This window comes from Cryptomeria japonica, chromosome 3, assembly GCF_030272615.1.
Source record: "Cryptomeria japonica chromosome 3, Sugi_1.0, whole genome shotgun sequence".
NCBI lineage: Eukaryota > Viridiplantae > Streptophyta > Pinopsida > Cupressales > Cupressaceae > Cryptomeria > Cryptomeria japonica.
Window position 1 is genome coordinate 119,831,604 of NC_081407.1, and position 20,989 is coordinate 119,852,592.

The following is a 20,989-nucleotide window of genomic DNA, read 5'->3' on the forward strand; positions in this document are numbered from 1 at the left end:
GCACAAGTGACGACAAAGGTAATTAAGAAGGTGCCAACTCTGATTTGGAAGGGACGGACTTAGCATAACATGGGATCAATATGGATCAATTAAAATGCTTGCAATCATAAGGGACTTGCCTCGACTGGAGATCCATGGGAAACAAGATGTTCGAGATTTAAAGGGAAACAAGATGTTCGAGATTTAAAAGGAAACAAAAAATATGTCTAACAAATCTTAGAGTATGCACACAAGAAAAAAAATGTTGTGCAAACATTGGGAAGAGATAACTTAGACCATGATGAATGGAGGTTTATATCAGATTGACTGAAATTGAGAAACGATGGCAAAAACTTTTGGTATCAAGTGTCGCTGCGTCAAATCCCCTGAAGCCGATGAATCCCCTGAGGAGCAAGTTGCCCAACCCATTTGTCAAGGGGAATTTGGAAGAAAAGATGATTGTAATCAAAGTTCCGAGACCATTTTTTTGGGCTGGAGGGCACGTACATGATGGACTCGTATATGAAAATTTGTTTGATCCAATCATGCGAATTCTGGGACATGTAATCAAGGCCTATGGGATAGTCAATCGCAGGGTCGTAAAGGAGAATGCCATGACTATTAGGGCTGCTCTGGAATAGCTAGAGATTGTTCCCGCCTTGAAGGTAATGTTGGGTTTTTTTTATTTGAATGTTGAAGGGAAGAAGGCCAAGATGACTAAGGCATGGAATTTATACAAAATTTGGTTAGGGAATAAAATGATGGCTACCTTTTAAGAACTTTATTGAGGAAATTTAATCAACGCCTTACATAATTAGGTTAGGGAATAAAATTTGGGATCAAGGTTAGAATTAGCATTAAGGTTAAACCAGGGTTTAGGTTTAGGGTTTTAATTAAGATTAAAATTAGAATAAAGGTTGTCATTATAGTTAGGGTCAGTGTTAGGGATAAGGCTAGGTTAGGGATAGGGTATATAGGATTATGTATCAAATAGAATTATAGAAGAAATAATTGAGTTAGGGTTAGGACTAGGGTTAAATTATGATTAGGGTTAGGGTTATATTATAAATAAAATTTCAATAGCATTAAGGTTAATATTTGATTAGGGCTAAGCGCAAGGTTAGAGTTTGATTAGGAATAGGGTTCATGTTAGATTAGGGTTCAATTAGGGTAAAACATTTCATTTACAATTAGGATTGGATTAAGGTTATGGTTAGGATTTAACTAGGGTTATAGCTAAAATTAGGGTTAACGTTAATTTGAGATTAAGATTAATGTTAGGTTAGGGTTTAAACAAGGTTAGCATTAGGGTTCAACTAGGGTTATATTCATTGTCAGACTAGGGTTTAATTCAGGGTTAGAATTAGATTTAAAGATAGGATTAGGATTAGGGTTAAATGAGGGTGAGATTTCAATAAGGGTTATAGCTAAGATTATGGTTAGCGTTCAACTTGAGTTGTAGCTTAATAAGTATTAAAGTAAGGGTTCATTTAAATTAGAATTAACATTTAATTAATGTTATCCATAGAGTTTAATTATGGTTAGGGTTTAATTAGTGTTAGAGTTAGGGCTATGATTCAATTAAGTTAGGATCTAGTTAAGGTTGAAACAGAGTTAATGTTATACTTCAATTAGGGTTAAGGTTAGTATTAAAATTAGAGATAAGAGTTTCAAATAGGGTTAGGGTTCAATTAGGGTTTTAACAAAAATATTCAAGATAGGGTTATGGTTAAAATAATGTTAGGGTTAGGGCTTAATTATGATTTGTAGCGTCGTAGATTGTACACCCTTAATTGGGTGGTACAATTTCACGCTTAGGTTAGCACCCGCCTTAGTGTGTTGTATTTTGCATTTTTAAATTCCCTTTAAGCATTTAATTAATTAATTTAATTAAATCTAAAGTCCCCTTTTATCACTCCACGCATCATAAAATTGGGCCCTTAACCTTGGTTGTGCCCCTTTTTATTTTATCCTTTTAATCAATTAATTCATCAAAACCCTGATTAAGTTCTATTTCGACCTTTAAGGCCCAATTTGACATATCTAAACACCTCAAATTGTCACATTGAGCTAGGATTGACTTTGTAATCACGATACCATGCATCCCTAAAAAAATGGAAAAAATGTCGGCCATACCTAAGTACGACATTTTGGTCCCTATTTTTTCTCTCTGAATTTTGGGATCGTGTTTTGGCAGTATTATAATGTTTAAATCCATATTTGTGCGAAAATATATCAATTCTAAGTTGGCCTTTGATAAAAAATCAAGTGAGGGTTTCATATATATAGTCTTTTCTTTCCTCATTTAAAGCATCCAAGAACTCTAGTGATTGAAGGAGCCTCTTGTGAAGTGAAAGTGCAGGTTTATGTGAAGTCTTCAATCAACAAATCAAGCATTCATCAAGTCGTCATCAACCATTTTCATCATCAGTTGAAGCTTTGAAGATATTGAAGAATAATAGGAGATCATCGACTGTTGATTGGCTTGTACCTCTCCCTTAGGGTTTCGTATGGTTTCATGTTATTTTCATATCTTTATATGAGTTTCATATCACTTGTTTTTAGATTTACATTATTGCTTTAGATACGTTATTGCATTTGTGATTTGAAGCATTCTCATTTGTAACATTATGATCATTTAGGGTTTATACTCAAAGCATCAGACACAACTCTAAATTTTGCATTCTAGCTCATTAGGATATTGTAAACACATGGGATTCTAGGACACACACACACATTTCAACATTTTATTGGCTATTTGTGGAGGTGGAAATCACCTAAACTAAGGGTTTGACTAAGGAAAAACCCTATATAGCCATCCAAACACCATTTTTCAAGTTGCAGGTGTAGGTACAAATATCCGACGAAGCAGAAACTTTTGAGAAAGCCAAAATTCATAGTCACAATCCCAGATCTAGAGGAAGGCCCCAGATCACTGGGACTAGAGTACCCAATGCTCTGGTCTAGGACCAAAGTGCCTAGCCCTGATCCTTTGTATATTTGTGCAGTTTTTGGCAGTTTGACTTCTTGGGACTTCAATTTGTAGACTGTAGATTTCCAACTCAGTACAGTGATAGGGACTAGACCCCTGGTCTAGCTCAATTAGGCCCATATTCTGATATTACGTGCATACCAGAATTTCCCCTTCATCTCTGTACTTTGTGTTTTAGTTTTAGTTATGTATTTCTTTATTATTGCAGTTTACCTCGTCATTTTGTTTATCTTTCTAGCTTAGTTTGTTATCATTGCACATTTAGCTCATTTCCCTTTCATAGTAGCAAAGGAATAGAAACCCTAAGAGTATTCTTTGACTCTCTTTTGCAAGGGTTAATCAAAGTGAATCACTTCCTTAGGCTCTTTAGTATTCGAATGTGGAGGAAAGTGGCGTTAGGTCCTAAACTACGACGAAGAGAAGACGATAATTGTATTCAATTCACACGAGGAGGGTTGGGGGAAAAAGGGGGCCGAGATAGTAGGAGGGCGGGGTGCTCAACCTTAAAAAGTGAGGTGTAGGGATAGGTCATTTATGGGTAGCTCTTCAGGGCCTCCCACCCTGCTGCCCCCGCTGTTGTGTTTAGTTTTGCCGTTGTTGAAAATGCTTGCTAGAATCAGAAATAGAGGAAGGCCTTATGTTTTTCGGGATAAAGATTAAGGTTTTTGATATGAAGATTGCTTTCGATTCTTGAGATCAAGACCCCTTTCCAGATCGAGACCCAGAAGTAGATTAATATTAGATTAGTAAGGTTAGGGTTAGGGTAGTGTTAGATTAGGATTCAATAAGAGTCAGGGCTAGGGTTCAATTAAGGTTATAGGGTTAAATTATGGTTAGGGTTTAAATAGGGTGAAGGTTAGAGATTAATTATGGTTAGGGTTAATGTTAGATTAAGGTTTAAACAAGGTTAGCATTAGGGGTCAGTTAGGGTTAGATTTAAAGTTAAATTTGGGTCGAAGTTAGGTTAAGAATTGGAATTAAAGATATAATTAAAGCTAGGGATGAATTAACATTAGGGTCAATATTCCATTAGGGTTTAAATAGGGTTAGTCTCTATATTCAATTGGGATTTAGATTTAATATTAGATGAGGGTTAAGGTTAGGGTTAGGGTTAGAATTAGAATGAGAGATACAATAAGGGTTAGGTTTCAATAAGGATTAAATTTACAACATTCTTTTTTTGGAGAAAATAAATATTACATATATTAGATCTAATATTTATATATAATTATAAATCAAATGTTAAATATTTATATTTTGAATTTTCTTTCAAATAGTCTAAAAGATTTATTGAACATTTTACATCAATCTCATTATAAACAACTTTTTACTATTATTTATGATTTACTAAACAATTTCACGTCAATCTTATTACAATCAGCTTTTTACTATTATTTATAAATATTAAATATTTTCAAATTTGATATCTTATTTTACTTAGATTTTTTTAAATATAAATATACTAGTTAAAATACTGACATATTACTTAACCAATTACTTAACCAAGTAAATTATTTTTCAAAGCATTTTTAAGTAAATGGATAACCCCACACGCTAGCTGTTAAACGAAAGAGAAAGAAAACATTTAGAGATTTTTTGAGATTTCCATTTACACTTTCTAACCACGAAGAAAAGTAGACAGAATACGACAAACTGTATCGAAAGCGAACAAAGACATATAAAATTAATTGCGTAACCATGCTTTTTATTGCATATTTTCTAATCTCGTTTTTAAGGGTTTCGTGACTTCCAGATACCTGCGAAAGGTCAGGTGGGTCAGACATAATTAAGAAAGGGCGAGGGTTTTTAAATTCGAACCCTCGTCGATTACGTTATTTGAGTGGAAGCACAAGCTGGTCATGGCGACAACAACAATGGCAGAAGCGGCGCCTACATCCTGCTCCTAACGGTACCTTTTTAGCTCCCAGTCAATCGGAAATTCGCTGTCATAAAACCTAACCCTATTTAGAGTTTCGAGATTTTTTCTCTCTAGGTGTCGGTTATATGTTGCGGCAATTATCAGGTGAGGGTTTTGAAGATTTTTTATGCTAGGATTTGCGTTATATGCTTTCGCAATTGAAAGAATCGAGAGCTTAATTGATTGTAGTATACCAATTTCTTTGTATTGCTCGCTATATTTGTCTTGAAAAATCTTGTAGGTGTTTCAGACAAGTCTATGCGTTTATTTATTTTTATTATGTTGAATTTCATTATCTTTCAATTGGTAGCCTTTGGCTTGGTTGCTATGATCTAGGTTGTAAATTCAGAAGGGACTTGCACTTAGTCCCTACTTCTTCACCCTCAGCGATCGACTTTGTATTTTTACTCTACTTCACCGCTTTGTGATGTCTCCTGGGATTTGAATCTGTACTTTTATGAAATCCTACGTGATTCTATCTCTGAGCTAATCTCATTCAATGCAATGAGTTTTTTAATTTTTGGATCATTTGATTCAGCCGATGTTTTTCTTTTTAACTTGGTGAATTCCTGCTTAATGGAAAATTCACCTGGTACTTGCACGTAATATAGTTGCAAGTTTGCAACTAAAATTAAATGTGGTGTTTTACCCAACACATAATCAAGAATTCTGGAATTCCAGTATCTGCTTAATTATCAATTCTCCGATACATTAGTCACTGAGTGTATCAATCAAATTGCAACAATTTTTCATGTTTCGTTAAATTTGAAACCGGGCTTCATTATGAGATCCTTAATGCTGTTACAACTCAATTTTATTCCATTTGATGTGACACCTTTTATTTATTTTCGATAAATTTAGCCTGAATATATTTAGTTTGTAGAACATTATTACTTTGTGGAATAGTTTGGGTCTCCTTTCAGTGTCGTACTGTGTAAAAATCTGTTCAATGGTTCAGGGTTAACTTAATGAACGGGGGTCTTGAATATCATTTTTAAGTGGTGTATGGTTTTCAATCAGTTTGGGTAAAATTTAACTATATGAACAGTAGGGCTGAATATCATTTTAAATTTTTGGTTGGTTTGCAATCAGTTCAGGCAAAATTTAAGTTAGCAGAAGGTTTGGAGGAAGGCCAACGGTGCCTTTAATATATAAAACACGTGGAATTTTTGGCGAAGATTATATATGCCTTATAGATATATCATATAACACACATGTGGTTATGAAGAAAAAATTGCATTAAATTCAGTGAACTGCAGACATCTGTAGGAGCACGATCCAGACCCAAAAAGATGACTATAAATTCACCAGAGTTTACAAAGTAAGATAGTGCAAAATTTGATTCATAATGTCACCCTAGGCTTGTCATGCAAACACATTAATGTATTAATGATTTAACATTGGGGGAATGTTTATTCATGGTGGGGTTTTCTTTGTTTGCAATGAATTTCTAGTTCCTGGTAGGGATATGAAATATGGTGTGTTAAGGGGGGAATTGTCATCTGAATTTGGTGTTGTAGGGTCTGCTTATAAATGGAATTCATAGGCTGGATGTTGCACTGATAGAGATTGATTTGGAACGAGAGCATCATGAACACCAATTACAAACCCAAAACAAATTCATCCAAAGGCCATCATCAAATAAAAACAGAATTGTTTTATTTCTCATTAACATTCATGCAACTTTATTTTGTACTAGATTAGAAACTCCTTTGCGTGCAAGTGCAACTGGGCTTATTCTTTCCTAATATTAGTCTTTAGTTCGTCATCAATTTATTTCAATGCATCAGTGCTTCATTCATTTAATCTGAATAAATTCTGCTGTGTGTGCAGGAAAAGGCCAGTCATAGGGCCACTGAAGGGGCAAAAATGTATTTAGCATTTTGAGAGTTTCTTTGGGCAAAAGAAGTCCTGAAAAAGGTATTGTGCATTTACAGTATACTTATAATTTGGCAGGAAGTCTAAAATGTTTTACTCATCTTTTAGAAGGAAGTACATAAATATTCTGTGCTGATGATTGAATAGGTTCATCAGAAGGATCATTAGAGCCCTAGCTTTATACAATGAACTATTGTTCTTTGAAGAGATAGTTTTCTTTGGAGAAAATGCCACCTGCACAATACTTCCAGAGTCTGAAAACTGCCTTTGAAGCCACTCGGCAAAGTACATTTCATAGTCTAGAACTTAAGGAATCTGCATGTGGTTGGCTCAGAAGAGGGAATCTGCTATCATTGGATGTTCCTGTTCTGTATTCTTCTTGTGTGGATAGTTTTCCATCCATTGCAGGATTTCGCAATCTATGCCGATCAAGGCAATCAAATACATGTGTTGACCAAACAGTTGATCAAGGAAAGGCTATCACCGTTTCAGAAGCTCTCTCTCGGATGTTTGCAATACCATCTGTCTCTGGTCCATCATTGCAAGCTTGTGAATATCACGCCAATGTTTTTCTTGTTGGTAAGAGTCCTCTATCATCGTCAAAGTACTGTCCGAAAACAATTTCAGCAGGAAAGCTTTTGGGGAGAGTGAAGGGTTATAATAGTATCAGCACGGTTTCAGATGTGGGAATTGTGCGTCTTAAAGGTTTTCTTCATTTCCAGAGGCATAATGAGAATGTCAGCTTTAGCAGGGGTCTAAAAATAGCTTCTTTTCATAGTGTTGGAGGGAAAGGTAACTCTGGTGGAAATGGAGGTAAATCAGATAACCGAGGACGTTCTGAAGTGAACCTGATCTCTGGTCTACTTGCATTTCACATTTTCAGAACAGGAAGCTGGTTTCACTGGATATGGACACCTAGGGTAAAAGATTTTCACAGCTCTAGTGCTTTCTTTAACACAGCTCGAGTAGTTCAGGATGTGCCTTTCACCAGTTGTGCTAAGGACGATAATCCGGAAGATTTGTCTAGTACTTCAGACCAGTACGTTGATTCTTACTTTGTTTGATCTTTTAATTTTTTGTTTTACATGATTGGATTGGATGGGCAATTGTTGTTTTCATTCTTTCTATCAAATATTGAATGAGGAACATAAATTGTTCCATTATTACATTTAGGATAGCCAATAAATAGTGGTGTGTAGATATGCTTCTACTTTTGCTAGTGGAAACCATGGGGATTTTTGGAAAATATGATTTACATTTACAAATCTGATGCCTGGAATATGGATAACACAACTAAAGTGCTGCTGACAAATTGTTGATCTATATATCTATTTCAAGGATAAGATTAAAAGTTACAGATTTAACAGAGATCAGCAGTCATCAGAGAGCTTATGTTCTCCTACATTTTTTATAGCAACCAGATTTTGGACATAAGATCCAGATGCACTGCTAGGGCCAACCATATTTTTCCATACTTGAATATATCCACAGGACTGACACTCCAAAGACATAAAAGGTCCAGTTAACAGAATAAATTTTTTGACCTTCACCAACTGTGCTGTTACAATTGTGTAAAATGTTTCATGTAACGCAGTAACATCACCTTGTCATGATAATTGCAGACTGATGCCTCAGTAATTATAAAGATTCTTTCTGAGACTAAATTAGATCACTTTTTAGTATTTTGCTTCATATTAGCACTTAAGATGATTACCGCACTGAAGATTTATTTTCTTGCTACTTGTAGTTTGATCCTGCCAAAATTCCTTCAAAGATGACCATAGCACCTCTCATTTCTTTACCTTTTCCTCAATTTCTATTCCTTCCATATTGTCTTTCAGCTGCTTGAGAAACTAGCGTTTCTCCTTTCTTAGGTTTATTCCTCTACCTTCTTAATATTTGCTTTGAGCTCATTGTTTGTTTCTATACTAGAAGTTTATGACTCCTTGAATTAATATCAGAAAACTCTTTTATATTAGCTTCCAAAGAATTTTTGCTGTCCTAAGATTTAAAGACCCAATTCCGATCTTACAACCTATTGTTACCACTAATGTAAGCCACCAACTCAAACCCAAGAAATGGAAATAACCCCAAGCTCAAACTGCCAGTGGAACAGTATTATAATAGCAGCCAGTTAGCTAAAATAAAATGCTAGAGCCATGTGACCCATATCAGGATTCAACTGCCTAGTTTTTGAGTCAGTCTCATTGACCCATATTTCATTTAACCATTTCTCATTCAATTTAGGTGAAGCTCACAAGGATGAAGCACCAGGATTTCTTGGGAGGTCACCCATCCAAGTACCCATCCAAGGATGATGTGATGCCCTCACTTTGAAATAGAATTTAATAATAAATAATAAATAATAAAATTAAAATATTAAAAAAGTTAAATTAAAATATAAATGAATATAATTAAATATAATTAAGATTTAATTAATTTAATGAATAGTCAAAAGACATAAAATGAAAAGTTGTGACTCCCTCAAATATGAGATATAAAAGGGAGAAGAAAACTTCATTTGAGGGTGGCATGATTTGGGACTGAGAGGTGCAGGTCTGATTTAAATAAGAAGTGCAGAGCTGATTGTGAAGGTTGTGTCCCTTTCAAAGGGTAGAAATAATGAAGAGTTGCTTATGGTGAAAGGGTGTGTCTCTTGCCAAAGGGCATCCATGATGAAGAGGTGTGACCTCTCCCTCACGTTAAGAGATATAAAGAAAAGGAATCAAAAGCATCCAGGGAGACCACCATCAATCAGATCAGATCAGAATTGTTACCAAGTTACAGGCAGTAACATCCGTGTTGTTGGTGGTATGCATGAGAATGCGCTTAATATGTATGTTTAATATATGAAGCCTGATAATGTTCTTATGCAGAATTTAGTAGTATTTTTAATATAGACTGCAATATGTATGACAGTTATAATATACATCCATAGTACAAAGTGTTATTGCCATAACTTTGTCCTAAGTCATAAATCTATTCTAATCTTTCTATTCCCCAAGGAAGATGGGTGCTGCTAGGGAAGGGCAGAGTAAAACCACTTCAATAGAAATCCCCAAGGGTGAAAGGACGACTCCTGAAATCTGGGCTGCAGGCCCCAAGGGTGAATGGACTGAGTTCCGGTAATCTGGGCTACATTAAGGAGGTGGTGTCAAGCGCCCTAAGCAGCCAAGCCCTCTTCTGGGAATGGGGTCAGATTGGTTTGGGTTTAGGCATGGTTTTAATGGCATCATAAGTTATATTACAAAGAATCAGTTAGTTATGCTCGATTAATAGTGATAGAAGGTAGTGACTTAGATGTTGCTATTGGGAATTGACAGTGTATAAATAGGGGACACTATAGATGAAGCATGGAGTTTCCCTCAAGATGAAGTCCACATAGCTTGCTGCATTTGAAAAATCTGAACCATTCCGTATGGAGCTCCTTAGCTCATTCAGGATCAAGGAGGTGTTGTTTTCTGTAATGTGTTAAATCATGTGATATTTTGTTAAGAGTCAACTGCATAGGTTTTGAATCAATCTCGTTGAGATGTATTGATTCGCAAGAGCCCTTATGAGCATCACCTAGATGCGATGAATGCTAAGTAGACCATTCTTGCTCATAAGAATGTGTTCATTTCAACTACTCATGAAATATGGGTCAATGAAAAATCTGAACCATTCCTTATGGAGCTCCTTAGCTCATTCAGTATCAAGGAGGTGTTGTTTTCTGTAATGTGTTAAATCATGTGATATTTTGTTAAGAGTCAACTGCATAGGTTTTGAATCAATCTCATTGAGATGTATTGATTCGCAAGAACCCTTATGAGCATCACCTAGATGTGATGAATGCTAAGTAGACCATTCTTGCTCATAAGAATGTGTTCATTTCAACTACTCATGAAATATGGGTCAATGAGATTGACTCAAAATTATGCACTTGAATCTTGATAAAACATCATATAATTTTACACACTGGAAAACACCACCTATTTGATAAAATGCTAGAGCTTCAAACAACAGCTGTGATATAAAGACAGGCCTTAAGAGGAAGCCCATCAACAACTTTGAAATTTGCAGTTTACTGACTCATCCACCAATTTATTTTGTGAAATGCTGCATGCAAAATAACTCACTGCCTGCATTATGTCGTTCTCCATCATTGTTTGCTATGCTCACAAAGGTTAAAATCAATATTAATAATTATTGCCAATATTCCTTTCAGTGACTCAGATTAACTATGTTGATCAAACAACATTGTTCTTGGCCGACATTAAGGCTTACATCTAGGTAGTAAATCCAGCAATGGTCACCATGGCATCAGCTGCATGCAGCTTTACCTCTGCATCTGGCATTGATTACCAATCTTTTATTTTTATATTTTGAATATCTTCTACACTCTCATTCCTGAATCTCCTTTTTTTGTTGTCTCTGTACAATTTTTGCAGTATCTTGATCACTCTCTTCTTGCGTGCTTTCTTTTTGATCAACCTTTTGTTTTAGATATTTGCTCTGATAACTATTCTTCTCCTAATGAAACCTAAATTGGTTTGGTTTTTCTTGTGGGAGCTGTTTTGACGATTCATTTTGAACCTCCCATTTAAAATGATCAACATCATCTAAGTCAGTTGAGTCTGCGAAAGACATGACTGTCATCTGAACCTGTGTTTGTTCAAGATCACTGTTGGCTCTAATGGTTTGAATCTCATTCTGGTCAATCACTCTGCATCAACATGGTTCAAAATGTCAAGCCTATTGATTTTGAGAAGCTTCCCACCATCAAGTGCAATAGTTACCAATTCTGTAGATGCTGTTAATATGACTGAAAGAACACATCCTGTTTCCCATGAGAATTGACCAACGTTTTGTAGAGTTTGGGGTGTGCTGCCATAGGTACACGGTGCTTAATGTTTTATAGGTGGGGATGGCCTAATGAATGCTCCCCATCTGTCTTGTGAATGGGGGAAACATAGGCCAGCTGAGGTGACCGGAAGACACTTAATTTCCTATCAGGGATTTCTGGGGAACATCCAGTAGCCATTTCTTCCACATGGCCTATGATGGTGGATGCTCAAGCTTACCCTTGTGTTTTAAGGAGACATTTGAATGCCTTACTGCCATAACTTGAAAAAGGCTTTTATAGTTTCCTTTATTCACAATGCACAAAGTACACCCAGCTACATTATTGAAGCCATAAAGATAATTATTTCAACTCACAAAGCATATTGCCACAATTTTGCATTAAGCATTATGAGACACAGCAGGCCAGAACATGTCGATAATGTTACGACACTCTTGAGGTGCAAAATAATTAAAGTTTATGAGGGGCCAGAGTTATTGATGATGGTGATGAAACACTCTTGAGGAACACAGTAGTAGAAGCTAGCACGGGCTACCTAAATTTACTCCGTACTTTTTGCTTGCTACAAGGTTTAGATTAATTTATCATTGAATTTTATATGATCAACTCTTGTGACATCTAATTTTTGTGATGTGTCTGCAAATTACATGTTGCATTATGACTTCTTATTTTACTCAATTTAATAAATTACTTTTTTTAATGAATCATGATATTTGTTCAGTATCATAATGGGTACTAAGTTCAGCAGTACATGTGTAACTTCTGTGACATTTAATTTGTGTACTTCATATGCGAATCACATGTTACATTGTTATTGCTTATTTTATTTTAAATTATTTATAAATTACTCTTTGTTATAAATCATGATTTTATCATAAATTTGAATAAGCATTTTCTCGTATTAGGTTTATGTCCTAGTTTGTTGAAATTTGGGGGTTTCTAGTCTATTTATAATTTTTAAAAAATTCCTGAAAGGGCAGAAGCTCTATGAAACATTGTGATGTGCATGTCCTCAACCTAAACTTTTAAAGCTCAACGCTCAGATCTTGCCATCTCTTTCCACTAGATCCAATGAGAAATGATTATTGATTTCGAGAATCAGCTGAAGTTTAGAAGTTTTGGGATTGAATTGATTTTCAGCTTGTGATTTCTGCTTAGCTAGCTATCACTAGGGAAAGTATATTATCTCCTTAAAGAAAACATTCCTGTATACCTACCTTAAAATTAAACTAAAAAACATAATATATAAGTTGTGGCTTCAACATAAAATAAAAATGAACTTAAAAGATTAACAAAAATAAGGTAACCTAACATATAATCTACTATTAATGTAACATTGAGCTATTCAGGATTGTATGTTAGAATATGACTAAAATTAATAAAAATAAAAGCTAACTTTATCATATAGGTTTGTTTGATATAGCAAGACACATTGAGATGGCCTTAGAGCGGACGATCCAAAGGATTATTCTCTGGCAAATACAGGAAAGAACTGAGAACTGGCATTGGAGGGAATCATCCCTCTATATGGCAGATTGCTTTACCTTTGAGATGTTATCTAGATGCATTGAGATATGCTTTATGTAGACATTCTTAATTTTCAGTGCTGCACTTCGGAGATATCACATCAACAATGACAGAGCTACAGCTCCCTTTCATGTTCATTTTGCTCTTTGAATACCCTGAGTCTTTTTCCAGCATATAAATAAGTTATCATTTAGTTATCATTTAAATGGTTGCTTTTTTGTCAAGCATAAAGGTGAAGAGACCTATCCATATTTCACATACAATTAAACATAGCTATGAAAACTCATTTATTGTGGGTTTGCTGCCCTGAAGAACTGCTAATCAGAATGGTTCCCCCTTTGAATGTCTAACATCAATCAGTTGTTTCCAGAAGTTTTAACATAGTTTTCACTGACATACCTACTTTGAAATTAAACTAAAAAATATAATATATAAATCCTATCTTTAGCATAAAATTAAAATAGACTTAAAACCTTAACAAAAAATAAATAACCTAACATATAATCTACTATTAGTGTATCATTGAGCTATTCAAGGATTGTCTGTTATAATGCAACTTAAATTAATAACAATAAAAGATATTATTGGAGTTGAGGAAAAATCAACTCTACAGCTCCCAAGGATCACCTGCATGCAAACTTGTCATAGAAGGAGAGAAGCAAAAAAGCTATGGAGGTCAGAATTCAGAGATCCAAAAAAGAGGAGTCATATTGATTGTGCAACAAGAATGCAATTCAATAATTACAATTGTTATGAAAATACAAAGAGAGAATCCTTATACAAGGATACTCGAAACCCTAAAGGTGAAAATCCTAAAGAATTATAAGATCCTAAGTTTAGTTTAAGCGTAGAGTATAATACTAATAATTAAATAAATAATTATTAGCTAATAAAAGATAACTCTAACACCCCCTCTTAAGATGAACTTAGGGAGTAGCTAAAAAACAACTAAGGACTTAAAAAAAATCTAAAAAATGCATGAAAGCAATGATGGGTCCCAACAACTAGGCCTGATGAGGTACCCAAGTACAAAAGAGTCTTTGTAAAGCGGAGAAATAGAGAAAACCACATGGGAAAAAACTCTTTTCCAAAAAGAGATGAATACTAGTGAAGGTCTAAAAAAGCCTCCAAACAAGAGAATGTCCCAGAAAACAGGAATAAAGAAGGATCATGAAGATCACCACCGAAGCATGAAGAAACTGCAAACACTGTCAAAGAGTAACTGCTGATCTGAAGAACCTCCACTGAAATAGAACATGACTAGATATATAAGACTGTAATCTGCATGAGTGCCCTCAAATGACACTACTCGAATCAAATGACAAAAAAAGGCAAACAACTGAACTCGAAGATATAGATGGCATAAAACACCAAAGCTTGAAGAGCTGATCATTCGAACCAAGGAAGCATTAGAACCAACAAGAGAAACCCCCCATAATGTTGAAAAGGGAGAGGGACGGGTACACTGAAAAGAATGGCCAACAAGAATTGCATGATGAAGAACCAGGAACATCCAAGGTGTAGAGAAAGTACATAGTGTCGTGGAAGGAACACTCATTTGACACACATCATGAGGCGAATGTCATGGAAGGAACACTCACGTGACAAAGGTAGATGGCAAACAAAGACAAATATCAACCCCACCATGGCACTTTATAATGTAGTGCATGTACAATAAGGCACAAGATGTGCAAGATCCCAAGTATACAATGCATAGTGACACTTTATCTTAGTGCGTTTGCATAAAATAGCTTACAAAATGATGTACAATGATCAGAAAAGACAGAAGACTGGAAATACAGAAAGATCAGCGAAAGATGAGACATCCTACTCAAAGAGAGAGATCCCAGGACTTGAAACATTCAAGATATTCACCAGAGTGTTGAAAAGCAAAAAAGTGAATAAAATGTACCTGGAGCAGAATCTGGAAATAAAACTCATATGATTGGAAAGTGCACAAAACAAGTTTTCCAACGATATAAAGTTTTTGAAAAACGGAGTTCGGATGCTCAAGTTATGTTTCCCGGAGTGCAAAAATGAACCTCTGGCTTTGACAGCAAAAAACACCATCAAAAAACAAAAAAACAAAAATTCAAATCTCCAGACCTGGATAGAGCTCAGAAAGAGCTTTCCGACGATATAAGGTTTGCAAAAAATGACTCCGTTTGCCCAAGTTGTGGCCAAAAAACCAATAGCCTGTCAAAAAACCCTTCAAGTAAAAAAAAAAACCCCTGCTAGTGGCAGGGAGGTGGTGTCTGGGTTATGGCGGCCGGGCAGAGCAAGCAGCGGGTGGCAGAGCAGGTGGCGGCGGCCGGGGCCGGGCGGCAGGCGACTCGCAGGGGTGGTGGTGACGGTGACCGCCACGATAATTGTGAAGCGGGGGGCCGTAGGTGTAAAGACCGTCGGGCGGTGACTGCTTGGGAGACTGGTGGTAACCCCCAATGCGGCCCCGGTGGTTAACTGACTGCCGGTGGTCTGTGTTGACCCCGTTGGCTTGGGCAAGCCATTAAACTGAACCCTAATTTTTTTTTTTGATTTGTGTGCCCTGAGGCCGTATGGCCTGGGGCCTAAATTTTTTTTGCCTCCCGAACACCCGACACCAAAATATATCAAATTTCGTGGAATCGGCCTCTTGAATCCAACCGTGAGGTCCTTTTGGCACCAAAATGTACCAAAAAATCAGCTACCCCCAGAAATGGAAAAAAACAACTGCACAAACCTTCGAATACACAGATCTGAAGAACAAAGCCCAAAATCTCTCATGAAGAGAATAGGGGCATGCAGATCTAGAGCTCTGATACCATATTGGAGTTGAGGAAAAATCAACTCTATAACTCCCAAAGATCATCTGCATACAAACTTGTCACAGAAGGAGAGAAGCAAAAAAGCTATGGAGGCCAGAATTCAGAGATCCAAAAAAGAGGAGTCATATTGATTGTGCAACAAGAATGGAATTCAATAATTACAATTGTTATGAAAATACAAAGAGAGAATTCTAGGATACTCGAAACCCTAAAGGTGAAAACCGTAAAGAATTATAAGATCCTAAGTTTAGCTTAAGCGTAGAGTATAATAGACTAATAATTAAATAAATAATTATTAGCAAATACAAGATAACTCTAATAGATCTCTATATTATACATGTTTATGCTTGATATAGCTAGAGACATTGAGATGGCCTTAAAGTGGATTATTCAAAGGACTATTCTCCTGTGAATATAGTATAAAACTGGGAGATGATATTGGAGCATATCTCTATATGGAGCATTGCTTAACCTTTGAGATGTTATCAAGATACTTTGAGATATACTTAATCTAGATGCCTGTTTAATTTTCAGAGCTGTACTTTAGATATCACACCAGCAATGACAGAGCTACAGCTCCTTTCATTTTACTCTTTGAATATCCTAGTATTTTTTTCTGCTTATAAATAAGCTATAGTTTAAACAATTGGCTTTTTGTCAAGGATAAAGTTGAAGAGACCTTTCTATATTTCATCATACAATTGAACATAGTGGCATACACCTGCATATTTTGGGTTGCTGCTCATTAGAGTATGCTAATCAGGATGGTTCTCTTTTAGAGTCTCAACATGGAAACAAACAGTGGTTTCCAGAAGCTTTTTATAATTTCCAGACTGAAAATAATTGGACGCCTAATACAGACAGATGTTGTTTCTACTTTCCAGAAATGTTTTACATAATTTCCACAGGTTGAATGAAAATAATTGCATGTTCATACAGGCAGACAGTTTTTTTCATGTATGAATCATTCTCTTTTTCTCAGATAGATGTGTCAGTGAGTGTACTACGCTATACAGTCTATACAAGCAGTTTGCTAAAGTGAAAGTAAGCTTCATTGTCAGTGCTTTAGGATTTCTCTTTGAAACTTTTTATCAAACTATCCTCTACAAGCTGTTATTCTGTTCTGTTGGCTTTGTTTTAATTTGGAATCTTGTAGGATTCTGTAGGTTATTTGTCTGAGAGTGTGAGAACAGTTGATTTATTATAGTAGGTAGAATGGTTCAATGTATGCTTGCAGTGAAATGGATATTGATTTATGCATTTTTCTAAATTTGAAAACGTTTTGGTTTATTATTGTGTGACGATGACATTCTTAACTCTGCAGTATGATTTTTGTTTGACGAAGCAATCAGAATACTATCTGAAGTGCAGTATTATTTCCAAGGTTTTGAAATACATTAATATATTGATGGAGATAAACCTCATACAATTGAACCTGAAATGGGGAGTTTGAAAAAACATCTTGACAAGGTGCAGAAATCCTTTTTCAGGTTTAACGATGCTGTTGTGCTCAGAAGGAATTTTGGACAAGCTACATCCTGAGAGACTAGTCAAAACCTGGCTTTTTTTCCTGACTAATTTATTTTCCTTATTATTGGTTACAAAGTTAAATTCAGAATTGATCATATGGTATGCTATATGTTAAATGTCTTTGTGCTACCATAATATTTTTAATTTTTATAATTTCATATGGATTCCTGTGATTAATTGCAATGGACATGATGATACGCTGTTAAAATTTTGTTTGACATTCTGACAATTGAAGATCCAACCAAATGTTATTTATAAAGATTTTCTCTGTATTCTTTATAATTGAATCTTGAATTGAGTATTTGTGGCCGTCAGTTATGTAAATTTGTTTTGTTTGAACATGTAAAACTATCTGTATATTTTTTTTCCTTGATGTATTTATGTGAGTATGTTTCCTTTTCTTCTTTCACTGGCGTCAATTGGTAGAGTTAGTTATTTAACAAAACAGTTTAAAGCTCTTTCCCTATATGTCATACTTTTTGATCTCTAAGTTTCTTGGCATATTATCAAATCTCATTTACATTACATTTTTTGGTCTGTAGGGATCTTCTTGGTGACAGAGTATTGAAACTGCAATCAGGTGCATGTTACCTCCCACATCCTGATAAGGAGGAAACGGGTGGTGAAGATGCTCACTTTATATGTACAGCTGAACAGGCTATTGGTGTTGCTGATGGTGTGGGAGGATGGGCTGAGATGGGTGTTAATGCAGGTATGTATGCCCGTGAACTAATGGCTCATTCTGTGGCTGCAATTCAAGAGGAACCTCGAGGTTCTGTTGATCTGTCAAGGGTATTGGAGAAAGCTTATGTAAGTACAAAATCCAGGGGATCATCAACAGCTTGTATGTTAGCCCTTTCTGATCAGGTAACTTCAACTTATGGAAATATGCTTCTTTCCCTTATTATCTTCTGATCACTGCAGTAGGCGTTGATGTTTGCAATTTTTTCTCTAAATAACTTCATCAAATGAATTAGCTCCTGTTCATCATCTTTACGCATGTAGTTAAACTGACATAAATGTCATGTTTTTTCTAGGGTCTTCATGCTGTCAATTTGGGGGATAGTGGATTTTTAGTAGTGAGGGATGGATGTACAATCTTCAGATCTCCTGTCCAGCAACATAACTTCAATTTCACATTTCAACTTGAAAGTGGAGGTGGTAGTGACCTCCCAAGCTCTGCACAGGTGAAGCAATGTCCTTAATAATTTTTTTAGTTATATTCTGTTCCTAACATTTGACTGAATTTGATTTCTTATTTTGATATTTTAATATGTTTGAGATATACAGATGTTCACCCTTCAAGTTGCTCCAGGAGATGTAATTATAGCTGGTACAGATGGGCTCTTTGATAATCTATACAATAGTGAAGTAACTGCTGTGGTAGTTCATGCTGTAAGAGCTGGTCTGGGGCCACAGGTTACTGCTCAAAAAATTGCTGCACTGGCAAGGCAGCGAGCACAAGATAAACATAGACAAACTCCCTTTTCTACTGCTGCCCAAGATGCAGGTTTTAGATATTATGGTGGAAAACTGGATGATATTACTGTTGTTGTATCATATGTTGCAAGCTCCAATTCTAACCCAGAAGAGTAGAAGATTCCTTGGATGGTTTATCTTACAGTCTATTGCCAAGGCTTGAGAAGATATTTACTTATCTAAATGTTTATGCTGTGTTCTGCAAATTGTGTAAATTGTGTTATTGCAAATATAAGCATTTCTCAAGTACTGAGTAATTTGCCTAGAGCACAATGCATCAAGTGGTGGGAATGGTCAAGAAAAGGGAAATTTTTTCTAATCCCAAGCCATTGAAGGTTAACCCTATTGATTGCATTGATGTAAAGTTCCAGTAATGGGTACGCATATCAAAATGGTTAATTTTGGCATATGTAAAGCATTTACTATCACATTCTCGTTTGAGGGTAAAAAGGCAGGTTTAGTAATGGTAGAATTGTTTTTGGTATGTTCTAGGAATGTATCTAAGCACAAGTAGTTGGAAACTTGGAAGTAACCGCAAAACATGGACTGTACTATATTTATTATTGGACACTACAAGCAATTCGATTTAGAAAGAGTATTTTGTACACTAATGCTTTTAGAAATTTTGCTTGCCTTGGCAAAAATATAGTAATTATAACTATTGAAAAACCTGGTTGAGTTTAATTCTCTGTTTTGTCCTAGTTAGAAATTACTGATTTGTGTTTCAGTTTGGTAATTACATTTTTAGTGCATATTAGTTGCTGAAAAAAAAAATCTTGTATTTCTCAAAATTTAAATGTATGTGGGTTTGGACTTACAATTTTTGATAAATTAGATCTTTGAGTTTCGATAATGATTCTTTCTGTTTGGGAAGGATTCATAACTTCTTCACCAAGGTTGATTTTCATGTGTTGTCAAGTTCTCGTAACGTATTATGCTATGTTGACTTCTGCTAGATTCTTACAAGATTGGCTAGCAGATTCTCAGTATAATTTTACAATGATATGTTCGCCTTGACTTCCTGAAATGTTTGTAGTGTGAGAGTCTGCCAGTTGTCACGGTCTTGAGAGAGTTTTCGTTCCTTTTGATTTGTGTTTCATGGGATAAATGATTATTTACTTTTACCAATGGTTTTTATCGAGAGTCTTTCGCAGCAGACTTCCTAGTTTCTATCTTCTAACTGCTGTAAAGCTTTATTGAATCTGAGAGCGTTTTGAATTGGGTTACATTTTCGGCCTCAGATCCCAATTTTGTTATTATCTTTTAGAATAGTTTTCCAGTGGACAGGTGGATTTACGGTGAACTGGTTGAGTGCAACGTTGTTTGGTTGACCATGGCATATACTGATGTGTCAATTAGGTTAGTGGTTTTGGAATCAATTTGTGTCCCTGGGGTTGTGCAGTTGAGCTACAAGTGTCATTTCCTTCCACCTCTCAGATTTTGGAGGTGCTGAGTTCTATTTTCTTTTAATGCTTTCAGTGCTTTTGTAGATTCTAAACGCTATAAACTAGTTTGATACTTTTTAGCATCTGGGTGTCAAAATGAAATAAAGTTTGCACAAGGTATTGAATTCCTAGGTGCTGAATGGCAGTTTGACACGATCTCAGATCTGAAATCATTTAAAATTCAGTTTAATGTTGATTTCAGATCTTATTTTAGCTTCACACTAGATTTCTATGTTCTTGGGCAGTTAGCTCCCCGAGTGGAGGATAGAAATATCTTTCAAATGCGGTTAATTGAGGATTTTGGATTTGTGGATTTGTGTATTTGACCATTGAATATATTTTATGTGATCTTGCCGTGTTCTTGGAGGGGAAGATAATTGTTGATTTCCAATTGATTTGTTCGTATTCTTCTGGGTTTTATTGTGTAGATTTTATTGTTGCCGTGGTCTTGGAGGGGAGGATAGAAATATCTTTTAAATACGGTTAATCTAGGATTTCGGATTTGGGTATTTGACCATCGAATATATTTTATGCGATCTTGCTGTGGTCTTGGAGGGGAAGATAATTGTTGATTTCCAAGTGATTTGTTCGTAT

At 35.6% G+C, this 20,989-nt stretch overlaps 1 protein-coding gene across 5 annotated transcripts; it reads left to right on the top strand.

Annotated features, from left to right (window-relative positions):
* The first annotated feature begins 4,547 nt into the window (after nt 1-4,547).
* LOC131064922 (probable protein phosphatase 2C 55) lies at nt 4,548-19,557 on the top strand. 5 transcript variants are annotated; one of them, XM_057999258.2, is made up of 6 exons: nt 4,548-4,880; nt 6,723-6,809; nt 6,915-7,806; nt 18,014-18,338; nt 18,509-18,658; nt 18,762-19,557. In XM_057999258.2, exons 3-6 carry the CDS (start codon nt 6,995-6,997, stop codon nt 19,065-19,067), a joined length of 1,593 nt encoding a protein of 530 aa, XP_057855241.1. In that variant the 5' UTR covers nt 4,548-4,880; nt 6,723-6,809; nt 6,915-6,994; the 3' UTR covers nt 19,068-19,557. The 5 variants fall into 5 exon arrangements, with proteins under 5 accessions (XP_057855241.1, XP_057855242.1, XP_057855243.1 ...); XM_057999259.2 differs by having other exon boundaries at nt 4,678-4,994; XM_057999260.2 differs by having other exon boundaries at nt 4,678-4,880; nt 6,729-6,809.
* The last annotated feature ends 1,432 nt before the right edge of the window (nt 19,558-20,989 follow it).

Excerpts from the sequence above, each read along its gene's own strand:
- LOC131064922 (XM_057999258.2), top strand. The coding sequence starts at position 6,995 with ATGCCACCTGCACAATACTTCCAGAGTCTGAAAACTGCCTTTGAAGCC. Across the intron at positions 18,339-18,508 it reads TGTTAGCCCTTTCTGATCAG|GGTCTTCATGCTGTCAATTT; the intron begins GTAACTTCAACT and ends TGTTTTTTCTAG. Across the intron at positions 18,659-18,761 it reads ACCTCCCAAGCTCTGCACAG|ATGTTCACCCTTCAAGTTGC; the intron begins GTGAAGCAATGT and ends TGAGATATACAG.